Source organism: Indicator indicator, chromosome Z, assembly GCF_027791375.1.
Source record: "Indicator indicator isolate 239-I01 chromosome Z, UM_Iind_1.1, whole genome shotgun sequence".
Lineage (NCBI taxonomy): Eukaryota > Metazoa > Chordata > Aves > Piciformes > Indicatoridae > Indicator > Indicator indicator.
In genome coordinates this window covers 47,992,562-48,014,223 of record NC_072053.1, presented here as the reverse complement: position 1 = coordinate 48,014,223, position 21,662 = coordinate 47,992,562, and the positions used below count along the sequence as shown (strand labels likewise).

General features: G+C 40.4%; 1 protein-coding gene across 1 annotated transcript in view; it reads right to left on the bottom strand.

Annotated features, from left to right (window-relative positions):
- Nucleotides 1-2,527: 2,527 nt before the first annotated feature.
- Nucleotides 2,528-21,662, bottom strand: part of CEMIP2 (cell migration inducing hyaluronidase 2) — a 57,941-nt gene continuing 38,806 nt past the window's right edge. The window contains exons 12-24 of the mRNA XM_054398228.1: nt 20,493-20,581; nt 19,146-19,277; nt 18,614-18,649; nt 17,763-17,918; nt 10,031-10,208; nt 9,326-9,541; nt 8,602-8,810; nt 7,883-8,068; nt 6,531-6,750; nt 5,905-6,003; nt 4,550-4,698; nt 3,701-3,807; nt 2,528-2,929 (exon numbers count right to left, since the gene is read on the bottom strand). Coding sequence (XP_054254203.1) covers nt 2,733-2,929; nt 3,701-3,807; nt 4,550-4,698; nt 5,905-6,003; nt 6,531-6,750; nt 7,883-8,068; nt 8,602-8,810; nt 9,326-9,541; nt 10,031-10,208; nt 17,763-17,918; nt 18,614-18,649; nt 19,146-19,277; nt 20,493-20,581 — 1,974 coding nt within the window. The 3' untranslated portion in view covers nt 2,528-2,732. The remainder of the gene's footprint in view (nt 2,930-3,700; nt 3,808-4,549; nt 4,699-5,904; nt 6,004-6,530; nt 6,751-7,882; nt 8,069-8,601; nt 8,811-9,325; nt 9,542-10,030; nt 10,209-17,762; nt 17,919-18,613; nt 18,650-19,145; nt 19,278-20,492; nt 20,582-21,662) is intronic.

Here is a 21,662-nt window from a genome sequence, read left to right as displayed (position 1 = left end):
AGAGAAGTCACAAAATATATAGAATTAAGTCTTTTTTCCTAAAGCATGTTCCTGCCCTTCACCTAGCTCTTCATGGGTGGGTCTCCAGCCCCTCATATAATGGATTTCCAGTGGTGTTTTGGACCAGAGAGAGTGTCCTACTGATAGTACAGTTAATCCAATCCCTGCTCTAAGTAGTTTATTCTTTTGTTGTTTCTTTATTGTTTTTAAAATACTCTTAACAATTACAAAATAAACCACAAAAGCCTACGGAGCAAGAACATGAGCTTAATGTGCCTTTAAAAAATTTCTAATGCACTAATTAGGTTTTTAAACTTGCATTTCTTTCACTAGTCCCATGAATTTTTAATTTCTTTACTGCAGAACACCACCATTTGAGTAAGGAATGGAAATCAATCTACTTATATACAGAGCCTGCCCATAAAGATGCAATTACAACGACTTTTGGAGTGGGACTGGGAGACAGATGCCATGTTTTTTTTTTAAGAGCTGAGTTTCAGGAATGAGGTGAAAAGTGTGTGGCTTAGCTCTGGCAGGCTGGGGCAGATCACGCACTTGAAAAAGAAAGGCCTAAATACATCAGCAACAACCACAGGGGCACTAAGGCTGGCAGCCAACCTTTGAGTTAGCCCAGGACACTGTGTGTCTCAAAGCAGGGTCAGCTCCTCTACAGATGAAGATACAAAAACAGAAGAGACCCAAGATTTTATTGCCTTGTGAGATGTAAGAATTTATTTATGTTATTTAACAAGTGTTTAAATTGACATGAAAGGCAACACTTCAACTTCAGGTCCAACTGTCCATCAGTAAGTCCTACATCAGAATACCATTTGGACTTTTAAGTACAATTTTTACACGATGGCTTAGAACAGCAAAAATCTCATAAATAACGGCCAACTTCACAAGCCTGAAGGTCCTTACCTTCTTGGTATTTCTCTATTGAGTATGACCCATAGAGCAGTAGAAGTTTTAAAACCATTTTAATCCCCAAACATTATGACTACAACACTCAGAGCATTCAAATCACATTGCTCTTCATTAGTAACACTAAACATTACAGCTAGTCTGAAAGATATACCACAATCTCCCCCTAACAAAACAGCCTTTTTTTTTTTTTTTTAAACATTATACAAAAAACTGTGCATCAAAACACCTGCAAAACACACAATCATTCATTTGGCTTGGTTTTACAATAAAAATAACATCAGTCACCTGTTAACTTTATCTCTTGTGTGCTCTCCTCTCTTACATAGGAAACTACACTGGACCAGGCAGTTTAACTGTAGCTCTGAGGTAGCAAATTTTAACTGAGCAGAGCAACAGGTGCGCTACTGTGTCTCCTCTTCTTTAAAGTACAAAAGAAAAATCCCCAGTTTTTCAACATCTTTGGAAAAGACAGGCATATAGGTTAATTTCCAACAGCCACTCCAGTCTGAATTCAAATCACAAAGCACCTCTGAACAGTAGATACATTATACCAGCTAGAAGGAATGCAAACATATACAAGAAAAAACAACTATGTCAGTTTTGTTAGAACTCTGGTTACATTTTAGCACTATGGCACCTATCGTTCCCTACTATGAAATGCATCTTTATAGTCTCTGAAATTTAATTTCAAAGACCAGGATCCTGAAAAAGAGCAGCTGTGCCCCAGTTCTTTAAAATTATTTGCACACTATCTGCATAAAGGGTCAAGTAATTGCAAGAAAACCAAACTGAAACTGACCTAATATAAAAATCAATAGAAATTAGCAACATGAGTAGATTAGAAGTTACAGCAAAAGATAACATGCCTGAATGAACTGAGAGCACTTTCCATTCACCGAAGGCTGGGATAGCTTTAAAAAAAACAAAACCAAAAACCCCACAAACCTCAACACCCCCCACCCTACAAAAAAAGAAAAAAAAATGTTGCAAGAGCAAACATAATTTCATCAGAAATTGAGAGTAACAGTATCTCAGCTTTTCCATTCTTGATAAAAGCTTTGAAAGTTCTACATCAAGCTGTATCCAATACTGCAGCCTTAACACCCAGACTGTTTACTGAAGTAACTCTTACAGATACTTGTCTAGTTAGGGGTGAAGAGTAAACAGTTATCCCAAAGAATGGCAGTTATTTTCTGCTTTATATTCCATGGTGGTACAAACAGTCATGTTGACAGTATACAACCCTCACGCAGTCCTTTGAATTTCTCTCAATTTTTCATATAGCCAAACGAAAATTTTACTGCAGTTAAAGCCCCATGAGTGAGCTACATGCAATGAAGAAATTGGGTTTTAACATCTTGGAAAGCATATTGAGAATGTAACTCTGCTGAATGCTAAAGAAACCCTCAGGAAAGCACCTAAACCGATTCAAGTTGTTTATGGAGATTTTAATGTTAATCTTTCAAGTAATCCAAGATGCACTCCAACATCTGTTATAAAAAACTTAAGGCTTTTATGAGCATCCTTTTACATACAAAAGGAATATCAAACAGAAGGAACTTGTTTACAGTAAATACAAACATCTGAAAAATCTCTGAAACCTGTTTATACAAATACTAATAAATTCTTTACTATTTTGTACAACTAGAAGGTGCACAAATTGGCATTCAAGCAGTCAATGCTGGCAAATATCTGTCAGACAATAATGTGATTTACTCGGATAACAATAGAGTTTAAAATGCCATAAATTAAAAAATAAGTTAGTTCACAGTTTTTTTCCTCAGCTTTTATGTACATTTTAGTCTTTAATGAGATCGCATAGCCTTCTTCAGAAGCTCGAGGTCTTTCCGTTGGCTTTTGATTGCTCTGGCACAGCCATATTCTTCCAGTTGTAAAGGAATATACTTTTCTATCTGAATGAGCCCATGCTCAGCAGGACCAGTAAACAACTTAATCCAGGATGGCTTAAAGTTTCCTCTGAAGCCCAGAAAGGCCATGCTTCCTGTGACAAAAAATAACTCAGCATTACCAAACAAGCCAAACCCATCCAAGCACAACACAGGACTGGCCTGAAAGGGAATGACATGTTTTTCTGAAATTCTTCGCCCCCAGTTTATTCAGGACATGAATCCATTCTCTGCATCATGTGCACCTTACAAAGAAATACTCATTTGTGACTTCCTTTTTCAGTATTTAGTATTAAATACTCTGAAATCTTAATTTCAAAACACAGCTATCAGGACAGTTATAAAAACCATCTTCTCAGATGGCACTTATGCCAGGGCCCTGAACACATGAGAGGTACTCTTTGTCATCTATAAAGCGATTATCCCTCAAAATACCAAAAACCTTCTCATCTCTACCTTGAAATTTTGATAAAAGAGGAAATACTATCCTGGCACAGGAGATAGTTTAAAAATAAATTTGCTGGGTGAGGCCCAAAATACAGGCTTTGAAAACAAAACAAAATAAAAACCCACAAAAGAATCCCTGCGATGACCCTTCTGTAAGTCAAAGGCATAAAGAGCTGCCAGTCACTTCTCTGCGTGCAACAAGCTTCACACAACACCCTTTGGGGCAATGGGGTTTTCTGCCCCATCTGCCTGCTCCCACATCTCAGCAAGGGCTGAAACACAGCAGCCCACATCAGTGCAAACTGGCAACTATCCTCCACCAGCTGCATCCTTTTCACACACCCTGTGAGGAACCCACCATGCCAACATAAATACACAGACAAGGCGGTGTCAAAGAAATGTGCAAAACTTCTACCAACCGTTACTCTCAAGATAAGGAGGTTTGGCTGTCCCCAGGAACATTAAGGCTTCTGATAAGTTATTAGGAAATACTACATCACCTCTTGTGCTCAGTAGAACAATAGACCTGCAGCAGAAATGGTGCAGAGACAGTAGCTGTTATAAATACAAACTTTCTTAATATTCTGATACATGCTTTTACAGCTAGCTGGCCTCATAGTCCATTTGCTTAAAGAGTATTCATGACATGTCATTTCACAATGTGGAAACAGTTAACCCTCTCTGAAACCAGTAACTAGAAAAGCACTCTCCTAGATTTTTTTTTAATTACTTTTAACTTTAACTTCAAAATCACTGGAGAGTGTTACTTAAATATAGTTTCCTATTTCTTGACAAAAAAAACCACCCACGTTTAAATATTGATCCAAAATTAAAATATTAGCATCCTGATTTATCTGATAGAAATGTTTTAACTTTTTAAAAATGAAATTCACCCTAGATGGGGAGAGAACAGTATATTTTGTTACATAGTTCTCTTGATGTCCTTAAGTGATTTACTAAATAAAAAGTTATTCTTGTTTTAAGCAACAAAGTGTTGTTATATGACATTTAGTTTAAAAAAAATCCTTTTGAGGTGAAAGTCAGGCAACACTGGAAAACTATGTGTTCAAAATTTGAGTTGCTGTGTTTTCTTAAATAAGGCTAAATTATCTGTTAAAATGCTCCTGTGTTTCTCTTTCCCCCTCAACTTAGATACGTATTTTGCTCGCTTTCAGCACTCCTTGACAGACATTCTCATTTAAATCGTCATTGAAGAACAGAGATAGAGCTTACAGGACGTACTGGAAATAAACAGTCATTACACATACCTTTGTGGAATACCAGATTTTAAATATTCATTTACATGCTTACTGTCTCCTCCAGAAAATAATTTGTTTCCTGACACTGTGCCAATGCAGGCATCAACTACAACAATAAGTATACCATTATCCTTGAAGGAAAACATGGTGTCATTGACCTGTAAAGGAAAAGAGAACTTTGTTTCTTTCTTAAAGTTCACAGTGATTCTACTACAGTCAGTGTTAATCTAAATTAGACAGTGGTGTACTGATCTCTTTGCAAATACTTGCTTCTCCCTAGCATCATCTTTGAGAGAAGGCTTTCAGTGGGACTTCTAAATTGCGTGAGAGCCTTCGGTTCCTGACATCTACAGGGAAATTATGTATTTCAGGGTGACTTACTACTGCCTTCATCATTGCTCTTGCTTCAGGAAGCTAAGATAAAGATATTGAACCAAACACCTTGACTTCTTGACAGCAGTACAGTTAACCTGTCTCTGCAGCAGCCCAGTTCCAGCTTGCTCTTACTGCTCTGAACACAGCACACATTCCTGCAGGAGTTTGCAGCTGCTAGCGTTATGCTACTCATGTGCCATTTGTCTAAGTAACTCAAGAGTTTTACTCTTTAAACCACACTAATGCACTGACATTGCAGAATGCAAAATTCAGGTTTTATGGTATGAGAATGTCTGCTGTTATTTCGGCATCACATGCAAGTCTCCTTCAGCATCCAAACAGGAAGTCAATGTAAATTAGTTCTCATACAGCATTACATCACTAGGCTGATCAGAACCACATCAGAAAAAAAATCCAGAAATCTCTATGGACACTTTAGTATTTGCCATCTTCAAGGAGTTTTGATAAGCTTTATGGCTTGAATGACTCATCCCATTAGCCCACTCATTTAACACAGAACCAATTTCAGCAACTTGTATTTAACTAACAGGTTATTTGTTGCTCTTAGTGTTTTTTGTGGGGATTTGTTTTGGTTGGTTGAGTTTGGTTTTATGTTGGGTTGTGGGGTTAGTGTTTTTTGTTGTTGTTGTTGTTGGGGTTTTTTCCTTCTTCAAAAGTGTGGTGGGTTGAAATCCATCAATAAATGTCTACCCATCCAGTTTTCCACAGAAATCTAAAGATTTTAAACCCTCCCTTATTGGTACAATTTTCTCTCCATCAGGAAAGGATTCAAATACAAAAACGGAACTCTGGAGCCTTATTTTCTGATGTTAAAACATCTGCTTTTTGACTGTTAGGGTTTTCAAACTATGAACAAACACTTTACGTTGAAGTGAAGGAAATCAAGGGCAGCATTATGCAGAGCTATGTAACTGTGCTACAAACTGCAAAAAACGAAGTGTTAGAAAAAAATCACAACAAATACTTACAGAAATAAACGCTTGCTGACCTCTACTTAGCTCTTTGTTACCATATGAATTAATCTGCACAAGGAGGTAGCTTTTATGAGGATCACTGGTGAATACCATCTGGATATCAAGGAAACACGTTAAGTACACATATTTGCAACAGACCGCCCATGATGCAAAACAAATGCACCCATTTGTCAGTGGTATTATTTGTGGTACTAGTAATGCTAATAAATATCATGACGTACAGTGCAACCCATTTTATTCCTTATTCTCAGTATTTTTCTCAGCCTGTACAGCTACAGCTGATAATGCAATTTCAAGTTCTTGCTAACAAACAGAGATCAAAGAAAGAGAAGGCTGGCCAACAACATACAGATCTCTGCAGCAAAGCTATCCTACATGGAGTAAAGGGAACACAAGGCATCAATCTCCCAATAGCCATTCTCTGTAGCAGTTAAGAGTGCGAGATGAAAAAGTATTTTTCAAAGAACATCTGAAACCACTGTGCATCAAGGGACTCCCTGCCTTCAAGAACTGGTAAGCGCAGTATCCTGCACTGAAAAACTGAAATTCTGCCTTAAAGCGAGTAGACAGCAACGTCAGCTATACAGTTCATGGAAAGTTTTTGCCCTTTTTTATTTTACCTGAGTTGTGCCACATTTTGTACATGGTACAGTAGCTTTTACTGGCATCTGCTTTATGATGGTTGGTCCTCGGTAATACTTTGGGTAAGCTTTTGCCATGCAGTTACTGATCCCTTTTGTTGAATCTTTGGTCACAATCTTGATCCTTTCACATCCCTGAGATGAGCAATAACTGTGACCATCTCTATTAAATTTGGCTTGAAGAAATAAAAACAGTAACCTACACAAAGGGAGGAAAAGGAATCTAGATGAATTGCTGGAAACACAGATATTTATGCCACACCTTAACAGCTATATTCATTGATTTCCAAAAGCAGATAAACTATAATATTCACTTCTGCACTACTGATCAAACTTAAAAAAAATTATTTATGGTTTACTAGAGATAGGAAGTCTCTACTGACATATCTTAAATTCCCAGACACTAAAGGATACATCATAACGATCCCATATGCTTTGAGTCACTCCTGAACTCAGTGATTTGCAGGAAACAAAAAACAAACTGCTTTGATCTTTGTAGATGAGCAGCAGTAACTGTTTGGATATTCAGCTTCATCCACCATCACTGAGTAATGTAATTGTATTGTTGTGAATGCCAATTTAGGGGAGCGGTCCTTAATGTTCACAGTACATAAACACATGTAATTCTTCCGCTATATATTTAATTGCAACTTGTAGACAAAAGAAACCTAAATATAATTTCAAAAGTTTTATTCATCTGCACATTTACTACAGACAAAGTAGCAGATAAGGGAACAAAATAAATGAGAGAATGAATTACAAAGTAAAGCTCAACACTCCCAAAACACAAGTGACATATGTAGGACCTAATTTATTCAAACTTGGTGGTATCTTAAGTCTCTCAGAAAGTCCTCAGGGGCCTCTCAGACATACTTCTCAATGAGACGAGGACTTTTAAGTACTTCTGAGAGGGCTGAAAAGAGATTAGGGTTTAAAAAAAGTATATTCTTAGAGAGTTTTTGAAACAGAAACATCTTGGAAGCTTCTAGAATTTTCAGTTTAACACGGTGGTATAAATTTTCCTTGATGATTTAGAAGTTACTTCCTGAAAGACACTGCTCCACAGTACACCAGATACCACACTTTCTGCAGACATGGCATAGGAAATATCTGTGGCAACTGTGGTGCTCTTAGGAAAGTATTTCAGTGATAACCACTGTGTTCTGGAGATTCAGAGTTACATTACACGTTCTTTCAAGAAAAGCTTTGAGCTCCTTCACAACAGCTTTTCTGTTACGCAGACATTTCAATCAGCTGATTTTAAGACTACCAAATTGGATATTTTAAAATTAAATGACATCTCCCAACAGGGTCAAATTACAAGGAGTTACCCTGTGCTGTTATCAAAGTAAAACTTCTTGTCTGATCGATTCTTTTCAAGCTCTGCCATTGAAGATACAGGAGTGTAGCGCTCCACTTTGTTTGACAGAGCAGATGACCGCCTTTGAAAGGTTTCCATTGCTATAACAAAATCTGTATTTCCTTGAGAACAAAGACCAACACGAATCCAGTCATTTCTGAAATAAAATAGAATGTATGACTCACTGTAGGAACAATTTAGATCACAATACAAAACCAGATCAAACTCCCCAAAAAAACGGAATGCAAAACAATTTCCAAGCCCTTGAACAGAAGAACTTTCTCTCCCTCTCTACACAAGTGCTTCACTAAGTGTTACAGTAATTTTGATACTTTCAGAATATATTGGATTTTATACTTTATACATTTAAAAAGTTCATCTGACAAGAAAATCAAGGATGCTAAATTATTCAACTCCGGTTCTGCTCAAATTCACTATTTGCACATTTTTTTTCTCCAAAGTATTTTCCTTAAATACACTGTACTGGACAAAAATTTAACTTTAGGTGCAGGTCTGCTGCTTAATCTCTTGCTTGGATGTGTTAGTAGTTGCAATTATGAAAAAGAAGCCCAAACAAACCAACCCAAGATCCAGCCTTGCTGACAGCTGCAAACTCACACGTGCTAATTCTGCAGTACGTTACCTTTGCTATTGCCTCACAATCACAGACATGAAAGAAAGTAAACATACTTGTTAAAGTTAATGAGATAAAGATAGATGACATTTGGAGCTCTTCCATTCCAATGTATTGTGTAGCCCTTTTGAAGCATCACCACTGGCTGGTATTGTTGAAAGACAGCTCTCTGGTTAATACCCCGAAGAACCATGGGATTGTCTGGGTACTCATCTCGTACGATAGTCATAGAAAGATTCTGTCCATTCCAGGTTTGGACATAAACCTATGTAATATTAAGGAGGATGACAGGAAAAAGGGAAAGTTTGGACATGACAAAAAGGAAGTGAAAAGAGTAAAGAATAGAGAATAAGCATTACATTATTATCCAAATGATGTTGAGTTAAGCAATATAAATAGCTCCTGAAAAAGAGCACTATTTGGAAAATTATGGTAGATTTTGGTGGTTTTTACAAACAAAACCAACAACAAAACCACAAACAAAACAAAGTGAGGGAGGAGGAAATAGAAGTCCCCTTAAAACTAACTCTGCTTAAAACCAAATAGACAGAATTTCAGTGGAAGAAAACACCCCCAATCCAACATGTTTTAGCAGACAGGGCCACAAATAGAACTCCTATCACACATACACATTTGGTTTTATCTTGTAGCATCTAATACCAAATTCCCTGTTTGTGTACCGAAGGAATCATGATATACAAAACTTCCATTGATTGCATTCCCTCTGCCACCCCAAATTGTTCTTATTTGCCCCAAACAGAAAGGTGCAAGAGTACTAGCCTGTGCATACATCCCACTGCACACCACTCCACTCCATTCTGTAACATTAATGCATTTCGGGTGTTGAATCAAGTAGTTATCCATTCTGCCCACATAGGTATCTTTGTAGTCAGTCACTGAACCATCTAGGTCATGAAATATTGAGTTCTTGTCACCATCCAGATCTCCTTCTTCAAACCAGGGTCCAGGTTTTCCAAAGAAGGCTTTCAAAGAAACCTGGCAGCAACAAACATTTATTTATTCCCCCCTTCAGGCAAAGCACAAACTAATATTTACATGCTTGTACAAACACAAATTCAAAGATCATTAAAAAACTTATGGCAAGGATAATGAAATCTTTCAAAACAGACATTTTGGTTTTTACTAGTGGGCTCAGGATAGATCTTGCTTCTAAAGTGTCAGTATTTGCAACTAATATTTCCTCGCTAAGGAGAGAATGAATGATACAAAAATAAATGTCCTTTCAGCTTTACAATTGGCAATGAAAGTGATCATTACTACTATGTATCCTACATCTCCCTTGGAAAATTATATTTTGATTGGGAGACAAAGGACACACCTTGGGTGACTTCCAGCCAAGAGAGAAACTCTAGAGTACGGATCCATGGAAAAGATGACCTAGGGCCTTTGGACATTTACTTCAAATACAGCAACAAGAGAAGAAAGCTAATTGCAAGAATAAAAGAAACCTTGTAGCAAACTTACATTTGGACCAAACTTCACAAAAGAAATATTGTTTTTTGGTGTCATCTGCCACTGATTTTTCATCAAGAATCCAACTGCACTGGTAAATCTGTCTGGAGTTGGCACAAAGTTTTTGAATGTGCACTTGGTAAGATGGATAGGTCCATCATAAATTTGAAATCCTCTGATAGGAAATGTCCTGTTAATGCAAGCAAATATTTATAGTATCCTGTAACAAAAACCATGATAAGCCTGAATCTGTATCATAAATACATTTCCTTGCTGAGGAATTAAGAAAGCAATATTAAGAGAATTACTCACAGGTTAGATCTCAGTAAAAAGTGCACAAACAAGACTTTCCTTATCTAATGAGTCAAAAACTCCCCCACTCTTTTGAATGTTCTTGTTGTAAGAGATATCGCTGTCCATTCACAAACGTACCCTTTTCCCAGAACAGGAAATGCAGCAGAAGAATCATAGCATGTTAGGGCTTGGAAGGGACCTCTGAAGATCACTGGAGAGCAGCCAGGCAGAAAAGGCAGGTGGTACTGGTTGACCATAGGCTGAACATGAGCCAGCAGTGTGCCCAGGTGGCCAAGAAGGCCAATGGCATTCTGGCCTGTATCAGAAACAGTGTGGCCAGTAGGAGCAGGGAAGTCATCTGCCCCTGTACTCAGCACTGGTTAGACCACACCTTGAGTACTGCATCCAGTTCTGGGCTCCTCAATTTAAGAAGGATATTGAGATGCTTGCACACGTCCAGCAAAGGGCAATGAGGCTGGCGAGAGGTCTCAAGCACAAGCCCTACGAGGAGAGGTTGAGGCAGCTGGGGTTCTTCAGCCTGGAAAACAGGAGGCTGAGGGGAGACCTTATTGCTCTCTACAACTACCTGGAAAGAGGTTGTAGACAGGTTGTGTTTGGTCTCTTCTCTCAGGCAACCAGTGACAGAACGAGAGGACACAGTCTCAAGCTGCGCCAGAGGAAGTTTAGGTTCAAGATGAGGAAAAGGTTCTTCACAGTAAGAATAATTGGCCAATGGAATGAGCTGCCCAGGGAGGTGGTAGAGTCACCATCCCTGGAGGTGTTCAAAAAAAGATTGGATGTGGCACTTGGAGCCATGGTTTAGTTGTCATGAGGTGTTAGGTATTAGGTAATAGGTTGGACTTGATCTCTGAGGTCTTTTCCAACCTGGTTGATTCTGTGATTCTGTGAGTCCAGCTCTGCTGCTAAAGGATGACCTAACGCAGGTCACACAGGAATGCATCCAGAATGGCCTCAAAAAAAATCTCTATAGAAGGGAGACTTCACAACTTGGGGCAGCCTGTTCAAGTGCTCCATCACTCTTACAGTGAAGTTTTTCCTCATGCTGAGGTAGAGCCTCCTGTGTTCAAGTTTGCATCCATTGCCCCTTGTCCTATTACAGGACACTGCTGAAAAGAGATGAGTACCTTTTTCTTGACACCCACCCTTCAGATATTTATAAACATTAATAAGATCTCCTCTCAGTCTTCTCCTTTCCAGACTAAACAACCCCAGGTCTCTCAGCCTTTCCTCTTAAGAGAGATGCTCCAGTCCCTTAATCATCCTCATAGCCCTCTGTTGGACACTCTCTAGTACAACCCTGCCCTCCTTGAACTGGGGAGCACAGAACTGGACAGTGGTCTCACCAGGGCAGAGTAAAGGGTGGAGAGAGCAGAATCACCTGTGCTTTGACTGATCATGGCAATTGGCAGAAGTGCTCATAGACTGGAGGAAAGCAAATGGTCACTTCTAACTTCAAGAAGGAGCATCCAGAGAACTGCAGGCTGGTAAGACTCAGCTTGATCCCTGGGAAGGTGACAGAGCAGCTAATTCTAGAAACCATTTTAGGCACATGGGTGGAAAGCAGCAAACATGGACTCAGTAAGGCTTTTGACACTGTTTCCCATAAGATCCTCATGAAGTATGGGTTGGATGAGAAGACAGTGAGGTGGATTTAAAACTAGCTGAATGTTTGGGCCCAGGGGGTGGTAGTAATAAAGACTATTTGGGTGCCATTAACCAGTGGTGTACCCCAGAGGTCAGCAATGGGTTCAGTCTTGTTCAAGATCTGGATGACAGCACCAAATATAGTCTTGGCAAGTTTGCAGAGGGAACATCAGAGCATCACAGTTCATTAGAGGCTGAAAGGGACCTCAAGAGATCATCAGGTCCAATGCCCCTGGCAAAGCAGGATCACTTAGGGTAGTCCACACAAGAACGCATCCAGGTAGGTTTTGAAAGTCTCCAGAGAAGGAAACTCCACAACCTCCCTGGGCAGTCTGTTCCAGTGCTCTGTCACCCTCACTGTAAAGAAGTTTCTCCTCATCTTGAGGTGAAATCTTCTATGTTCAAGCTTGAACCCATTGTTTCTTATTATTGAGCACCACCAAAAAGAGCCTGGCCCTCTCCACTTGACACCCACCCCTCAGATATTTATAGACATTGATCAGATCCCCTCTCATTCTCCTCTTCTTAAGACTAAACAGCCCCAGGGATCTCAGTCTCTCTTCATAGGGGAGATGCTCAAGTCCCCTAATCATCCTTGTGGCTTTCCATTGGATTCTCTCCAGCAGCACCTCTTTTTCTTGAGCTTGGGAGCCCAAAACTGGACAGAATATTGCAGGTGTGGTCTCACCAGGACAGAGTAGAAGGGGAGAAGAACTTCCATAGACCTGGTGGATACATTTTTCTTGATGCACCCCAGGATACTATTGGCTCTCTTGGACACAAGGGCACATTGTTGATCCATGGACAACAGAACACAAGTCCACCAGCTGTCCACCAGCACTCCAAGGTCTTGCTCTGTGGAGCTGCTCTCCAACAGGACAGCTTCTAACCTATACTGGTGCCTGTTGTTATTCCTCCCCAGACACAGGACCCTGCACTTGTCCTCATTAAACTTCACGAGGTTTGCCTGCACCCAGCTCTCCAGCCTGTCCAGGTCACATTGGATGGCTGCACAGCCTGACGAGGTGTGAGTCAAACCCCCAGTTTTGTATCATCAGCGAACTTGCTGAGGGTACTCTCAATCCCTTCATCCAGGTTGTTGATAAAGATATTGAACAGAACTGGACCCAGTATCTATCCCTGGGGTACACCACTTGCCACAGGCCTCCAAGTTGACTCTGTGTCACTGATGATGACCCTCTGAACTATTTTATGGAGCCAGTTTGCAATCTACCTCACTGACCAGCCATGTATGCCACATCTCCTGAGCTTTTCTATAAGGATGTTATGGGAAACCATATCAAAAGCCTTAATGAAGTCAAGATATATGACATCCACTGCTCTTCCCTCATCTACCCATTTGGTCATGGTTTCATAGAAGGCTATCAAACTAGTCAGACAGGATCTCCCCTTGGTAAATCCATGTTGGCTATTCCTGATAACCTTCTTGTCTTCCATGTCGTTAGAGACGACCTCCAGGATGAGCTGCTCCATCATCTTTCCAGGGATGGAAGTGAGGCTGACTGGTCTGTAGTCTCCATCTTGCCTTTTTTGAAGACTGGAGGGACATCTGTTTTCTTCCAGTCATCAGGCACCTCTCCTCTTCTCCAGGACTTTTCAAAGATGATGGAGAGAGGTTCAGCAACAGTATCAGCCAGCTCTCACAGCACTTGTGGATGCATCCCATCAGGACCCATGGATTTGTGTGTCTTCAGATGGTATAAGATCTCTAACCCCGTCCTGACTGACCAGCGGAGTGTCCACATCTCTCCAGTTCTGCTCACTTGCTTCTAGAGACTGAGGTTCCTGAGGGCTGGTCTTAGGAGTGAAGACTGAGGCAAAGAAGGCATTCAGCAACTCTGCCATCTCTGCATCATCAGTTACTGCATCTCCCATTTCATTCAGGAGTGGGCACACCTTTTGCCTGCTCTTCCTTTCATCATTGATATATTTGAAAACACTCTTCTTGTTCTTTTTCACCTCTCTGGCAAGATTCAGTTCCAAGAGGGCCTTGGCCTTCCTTGTTGCACCTCTACATTCTCTGGTTATGAATCTATAATCCTCCCAATTGACCAGTCCTTTTTTCCACATATTGCAAACCTTTTTGTTTTAGAGTTTTACTAAGAGTCCCTTGCTTACCCATGCAGGTCTTCTGCCTGCCTTACTTGATTTTTTTTTCAAGGGAATACATTTCTCTTGAGCTTGGAGGAGGTAACGTTTGAATATTAACCAGCTCTTTTGCCCCCCCCCCCCTTCCTTCCAGAGCCCTAGCCCACTGGATATTTCTAAGTTGAGTCCTGAAGAGGGGAAAGTTGGCCCTTTTAAAGTCCAGGGTTGAAATTTTACTTATCACCCTGCTTCTTTGTCTGTTGATATTAAACTCTAATATGTCATGGTCACTGTAACCAAGATTACCCCCAGCTTCGACATCTACAATCATTCTTTCTTTGTTTGTTAATACCAGGTCCAGCATTGCACTTCTCCTTGTGGGTACTTCAACTACTTGCTGGAGAAAGTTGTCATCAGCACTGCAGGAATCTTTTGGACTTGTGCTTGGCTTGTGTGATGTTTCCAACTAATATCAAGAGTGGTTCCAATTGCCCATGAGCACCAGGGCACTTGATCTTGAGGCTACTTCAAGCTGCTTGTAGAAGGCCTCATCAATAGCTTCTTCCTGGTTCAGCAGTCTGTAGTAAACACCCACAACTGCATCACTCATGTTTCCATGTCCCTTCACTCTTACCCATAAGCTGTTAATGCTTCTATCATCTCCCCCTGGGTTGAGCTCAACACATTCCAGTTGCTTATTCACATAGAGAGCAACTCCACCACCTCGCCTTGTCAGCCTGTCCTTCCTGAAGAGTACACAGTTGTCCATAACCACATTCCAGCCATGGGAGCTGTCCCACCATGTCTCTGTAATTGCAATAAGATCATAACCCTCTGACTGCACCCAGATTTCCAATTCATGCTTATTGCCCATGCTTCTTGCATTGGTATACAGACACTTTAGAGACTTAGCAGAGGAGCATCTGTTACCATTGTGGGTGTTGCATAATCCACTATCCCCTACAGCCCCTGGGATAGCAGTGAAGATGGTCCCCTGCCTCACAATTGTCCCAGGAATGTCCTCAGTGAGCCTGGTTTTTCCCTCTTCCCCCTTTGAAATTAGTTTAAAGACCTATCAACCAGACCTGCCAGTTCTTGTCCCAGGATTCTTTTTCCTCTCAGAGATAAGTAGTTTTTTTCTATAGTCAGCAGGCCTGGTGTCTTGTAGAGCAGCCTGTGATCAAAGAACCCAAAAACCTGCTGTTGACACCAGTCCTGCAGCCAGGCATTAACCTGCTGGATTTTCATGTTTAGTCCATCATTAGGCACAGCTTTTGGGGGGACAGAAGCAAATACTACTTGTGTTCCTGACCTCTTAACCATTCGTCCCAGGGCTCTGAAGTCCTTTTTCATTGATCTCAAACTTATTTTTGAAATTTCATCATTGCCTACTTGGAAACCCAACAATGGGTAGCAGTCAGTTGGGCGGATCAGGGTAGGAAGTTTTCTTACTACGTCCTTGACCCAGGCCCCAGGTAGGCAACAGACTTCCCTAAAGAGTGGATCAGGTCTGCATATAGGACCCTCAACACCCTTCAGAAGTAAGTCCCCGATGACAAGCTCCTGTCGTTTCTTCTTGACTGCAGATGTTCTGACAGTAGGTTTGCTCAACCCTAGCCTCTCTGAACGACGTAAACTAGATAAGATTTCATAGCTGCTGTTAGTTGGTTCCGCTTGCTGAACATTGCTTTTGGTGAAAACAGGTTCACTAAGAACAGCAAATCTGTTATATAGGGGCACCTGAGGGGGTTCACTGGCTTTTGGGGTGCCATGCCTGGTGCACTTGGGAGGAATTTGTCTCCATTACTCTCCAGCTTCTGAGTCATTCTGTTTGGGAAGCTGGCAAGAGAGTAGGGAGCGCTTAGCATCCTGACTACTGCCTGGCTGATGGGATTGTTTGAGGGACAGCAGAGTCTGATTCCACCGGTCCAGCTCCCTCATGCACTCCCTAATAGTGCACAGCCTTTCAACTTCCTCCTTCAGCTCAGCCATTAGAGAAGGTCACCCACTTGCTCACAGTCCCTGCAGTCTGCCATGGGTAGTGAGAGACACTGGCACTCCTTACAGCCAGGAGCCTGGAAACCTGCATGTTTGTGTTGAACCTTTGTCTGGGTTGACACAGATCTTTTGGAAATGGTTTTGGAAACAGTTTTACACCAAGTTGCAACCATCCCTGATCCTGCCAGCATGACCTAACTGGAGAAGGCTTTGGCAACAATCCCACATCGGTCAGCATCTCCCTCTGGTGAAAACACCCACCGGTGCAGCAGAGACTCTGCCCGTGCTGTGCCTGCCTCTCAAGACAGAGAAGCTGACTCAGGGGAGGGGGGACATGCCACTCTGCACATAACTGTGAGGAGCAGCTGATACACCAGAGGGTCATGCTGCCATTCAGACAGACCTCAACTGGAGAAACGGGTGATGGGAACCTCAGAAAGGTCAACACAAGGAAGGTCAAAGTGCAAAGGGACTTTGCACTAAGTACACACAATGTAAAAGGACCTACAGGTCCTGGCAGAAACTAAGCTGACTATAAGCCAATAGTATGCCTTGCTGCAACAGGCAAATTGTATCCCAGGCTTTGCTTGGAGAACAGATCTGTTGCCCACAGATTGAGGGAAGCGATTCTTCCCATATATTCAGCACTTGTGAAGCCACATCTAAAGTGCTCGTCAAGAGAGATATAGAACTACTGGACAGAGTCCAATAAAGGGCCACAAAGATGATTAAGTGAGTGGAGGACCTCCCATAATAGGAAGCATTGGGATGCCCCAGACTGTTTCACCTATAGCGGAGAAGGTTCAGGTGGGAATCTCATCTATGTAAAGGAACCTCTGAAAGGAGGGTGCTAAGTGGATGGAGCCAGGCTCTTTCCAGTGGTGCGTAATAACAGGACTGGGGAGGAATAGGCACAAGCCAAAAAACAGGAGATTCCTCGTGAAAGTTTTCACTTTGAGGATGGCAATATACTGGTACAGGTTATCCAGTGAGGTTGTGGTCTCCATCCCTGGACATATTCTAAACCGATCTGAACACAGTCCTATACAATCAGCTCTAAGTATCTCTTCTTGAGCAGGGAAGCTGGACAAGATGACCTCCAGAGGTCCCCTCCAACCTCAGCTGTTCTATGATTCTGCTCAGCTATCGGCATAGTGATATATGATAGTCATATATGCTGCACATATCACCATCACATTAACTTCTTTCCTCTAAATGGCTAGGCAGCAAAAACCCCAGAATCGCCTAGACCTACCTCACCCTTCTTTCCTGTTCTGTGGCAAGGGAAGAACTTGGCACTATGTTGAACAAGCACTATAACAAGGCAGAGAGAATAGGATCACTATTAGAGATTGGTATTTGTCACAGGTAGACTGTAATCCCCAGTCCTAAACTAACCCTTGAAATTCTGTTACCGAAAAGCTTTTTCCTTCTCTCTTCCAGGCCCAAATCTTGTTTATGACTGTTTTATTAAAGCAGGAGAACTCAAGTCACTACAGAATAGTGACCTGTGGTAGCATCTGATGAAAACTGACTCAGTAAAATACAAGAGTGATGCAGCTGAACACAGAGTGCAACACCTTCAGAGTCCTAATCACAGCACAAGCAGCAAGAGCATTTACATCTGATACAGAGAATGCTTCGTGTCTGATTTCTACTTCCTTCAGTCACAACTTACCGATTTCTAGGCAGAGTGCGTGCCTTGCTGTCTATCCCTCCAGCTCCTGCGTATTTATTCTGGCCACCTGCAAACCCATAATTCTTGCTCTCACCTATGAACAACGACTCAGATACCTTCTGGCTGGCACCTTCATCATTTGGGAAGCTCCCATCACTAACAAAGCAACATCAGAAATAATCTGTTAGCCAAGACTTTCCAGCACATAAACATACCAAGGCATAGTCCTGCTTTTAATACTGTGACAGTCCTCCCAAAGCAGAGCAGTCTAGACTTTGTATACAATACACAGAACAATGTTTTTAATCATTAACAGTATTACAGGCTAACCCAAACATCAGCAGAGAGCTGAGCACTAAATTGTCTGTCTTCATAGTGCAGCACTCTTTCTTCTACAGCTCATTTTCAGAGTCCAAGAATCAGTCTGTAGTAACTGCTATATCATGCAGCACAATGGCAGCAATTTTGGCTTACTACCTAAGCTGCCCAATATTTTTTTATCAGAAAGAAGACTCTACTTCCTCTAAACACTCATCCGCTTTCTTTTCCATTACTTAGTTTCAGCAGTTCAGAAGAAAAATCAAAACTGTCCAAGCATTCATAATGCCACAAACCCCCTTGGATAAACAGGTATTCACCCTTCCAGTGAAGGCACGGCAAACCATGGTATAAAGGAAGCACAGACTGAAGGTGCAAGCTTTGGAACATCATCTGCGCCACCAGAAACAGAACCAAGCCCCAGGACTTAACTCTACCTTATGAAAGTATTGCTATTAATTTTAATAGATGGACGTATAGGTGCTAAGCTTTTAGGCAGGAAAAAGCAAAAGGGGTTAATAGAAAGTACTTACCTAGCAAATGTCAAACCTATTCCATTGTCTGCAAACCTGTAAGAAATTTCAAAGCTTCAGTTATGTTTGCTGATTATCCTACAATAAAGTACTCTAAGAGCACATTCCACTATGTACTGAAGAAAGTCTAATTTTTTTTCTGTTAATGGAATTTAGAACCACCACGTATTTAATAGCTTGTATAAAAATATTGCTGTTAAAAAGAAAGAAAAATCAAGTAATATTTATGTATTTCAAACATGAGAGCTTAGGGGAAGCCATCTATACCCCAGTATAAAGGTACTGTGTCTACCAACTTGTAGACTTATTACATAGTTACTTTTTTGCTGTTTAAAGCAGATTCTTACATGATAACATATCAACTTGTCTCGTTTAAAGTAGTTGGGTAATGTGGAAGTGGGTCAAGACATTGAAAAGTTCCTTGAGTTAAGCATCAGTATTCTCTTATAACCCTTTTGTAATGCTCTTTCATAAATAAAGCTTTACGGTAAACTTCTTACCAACATGCAGCTATTTGCTTCACAATACCTACCCAGAGTTTTGAATGAGGATGTCCCCTCCCCTGACCCAGGCCCCATGATCATTATTTTTGAAAGAGATTAATCTGTCAATAACGGCAGCAACTCGGGGCTTTTCAGGGTCTGCATCTTGATGAGGTCGAAACCTGGGACAGATAAAACCCCAAATACTCAGTGTGAGAATACTGTTGTTTTACATATATGTTGGGCTGAAAGAGCCTGAAAAATTCATGTCCTTATCCTGATCAATTTGTACACTAACTTGGATCTCCCCTGCCCACCCCTGGGGGAGCAGGGAAAGAAAGGTCAGTGTTTAGTTTTGACAGTCTCAGTCTCCTCAATTAACACTTAAACCCCTTAGTTTCTGTTCACCTACAATGAGCAGTGGCCTCACAGAGCGTTTCATTGTTTCTTTGGCTGCCATGAAACACGACCCCATCTCATGCACTGAGTTTCTCTTATCCTTGTCAACACACAAAATGTTCTCACAGGGCATTTTGCCTCTCCCATGTTCCTCTTGACTGCCTGTTATGACTGAGGTAATCCACACGGGTTTTATGGGTTTTCTGTCAAAACTTCAAACTAATGAATTCAAATCATACAGAGTTTGAGTATCACCAGAATTAGGAACTTCCCTCTCTGCTTCTGCAACTATCACCTAACTATCCTCAATCTAAGTATAGGTCAATCAGAAAAAAAGATAACCTTATGAACTGTATTTTCAGTCTTAATGCTTAGGTATTAAAATAAAATGTTGATGCAAACAGTTTTCCAATACTGTCACTTGAAGTTCTGGACAAAACTAACCAGGCACAGTACAACCTGAAATTTTCCAAGACTCTACTTTATTTTCTCTCTCTTTGTAAACAGAAGAAAACATAGTTGACTGTGCCTCTGCAAATAGCCTTCAGTAAAACTGTATCACTGAGCTATGATCTCCAAGTCCAGAAGGTACACCAGGAAGCATTCAGCAGTAAGAGAGGCAAGTCAACATACTACTACATTCTGTTAAGTCTTTTTCAATAATTTTTAGAAAACTTAGTTGCAAGATTTTAAAAATACTTTACTTTTAGCAGGAATTCCAGAAAATACTTTAAGCATGTGAGTAAAATCTGTTTAAAACAAAGTCTTCTAAGAGGCTGATAACAACTCTGAACAAGGGGTCAGAATAGATGCCCACCTTCTTTAAGGCATGCCATGCTCCACTGTTCCCCAAAAGAGAGGGGAAAAAAGCACCTGAACTTGTTGTTTGGTTATTTATAAATAATTATACTATCTTAAAAAGTGTTCTACCTTATGTCAAGGTAGAGCAATATCAGAACTTTGCCTTTTTCATTCACTTGAAAGACAGTATCCTTTACCTTGCGTTGTTGTCCAAACAAAGATATTCTCTGGGATCATCAATGCTAGCATTAGTTGTTTTAACACCCTTATCAATAAACAAACCAGCCTGAAACAAGTAAGGAAAGAAAATCCATATTATCCAAAACTAAAGATCAAGCAAATACTAAATTTCTAAAATTTAAGCTTTACAATACATTCAATGCATGTATTAGAAACTCAAGACTTTCAGTTTGGCCTTACTGATGTATTATCTAAGGGAAAACCAGCATCTGTTTATGGTAATTTGGGCAGAGGAAAACAATTGCCTGGCACTAAAAAAAAAAAAAGAAACAAACAAAAAAAAGGAATGGAAATCATTAAAGTTTATTTCAGATTTCTAACTGCTTGAGGTTTTACACTTATTTCTAGATGCTGTTCTGGAAAATCTGGAAGCCAATCTTGTGGAGAATTCAAAACATGCTCACAGATGGAAGAAACCAAACCAAACAAAAAACAAACCTGTGAAAAACGCTTTGTATTTCACTTCATACCTAAACTACCTTCACCACTGAAGCTGATTTTTGCCCAAGCAAACATCAACTTGAAACTCAATAATCCAGTATAAACTAATTTAGTTGGGAAAACAGAAGCTGAAGTAAATAACATCTGTGTTATTTAGCCTGAAGTACGGAAGCAAATACCTGTATCTATTTTCATCTCTGATCCAAATTATTAGTATAACTGAGTGCTCCTACATGAGTAAATCCTGAGACCTGCTAGTGGGGTATGCTCTTTCAACACAGAATTTTAACACACAGACAGCCACCCTTGTTTAAAGATACTATACAGTTTAAAGATCCATACACTTTTCCTTACAATACACCTTTGTATTCAGCATGTTTTAATTCCCATCTCAACAAATGTCCTACAATTCCAAACACACTATTAACACAATTTCTATAAAACAGTGCATCATTTCTTGGTATTCCAGATACCCGACTGACAAGTAAAAGCAGTTTCACCTGGTTAAAAAAAAAAAAAAAATCCAATAGTAATTCTGAATTTGACTAGGTAAACTTCAGATAAATAAATAGATAGGTGGTCTTGTAAATGTCATCTGTTATATGTGTATATATATGTATACACACACACAGAGAAGCTACATTCCAAATGAAAACATTAATTTATATATTTTTAAGGTCACTTAG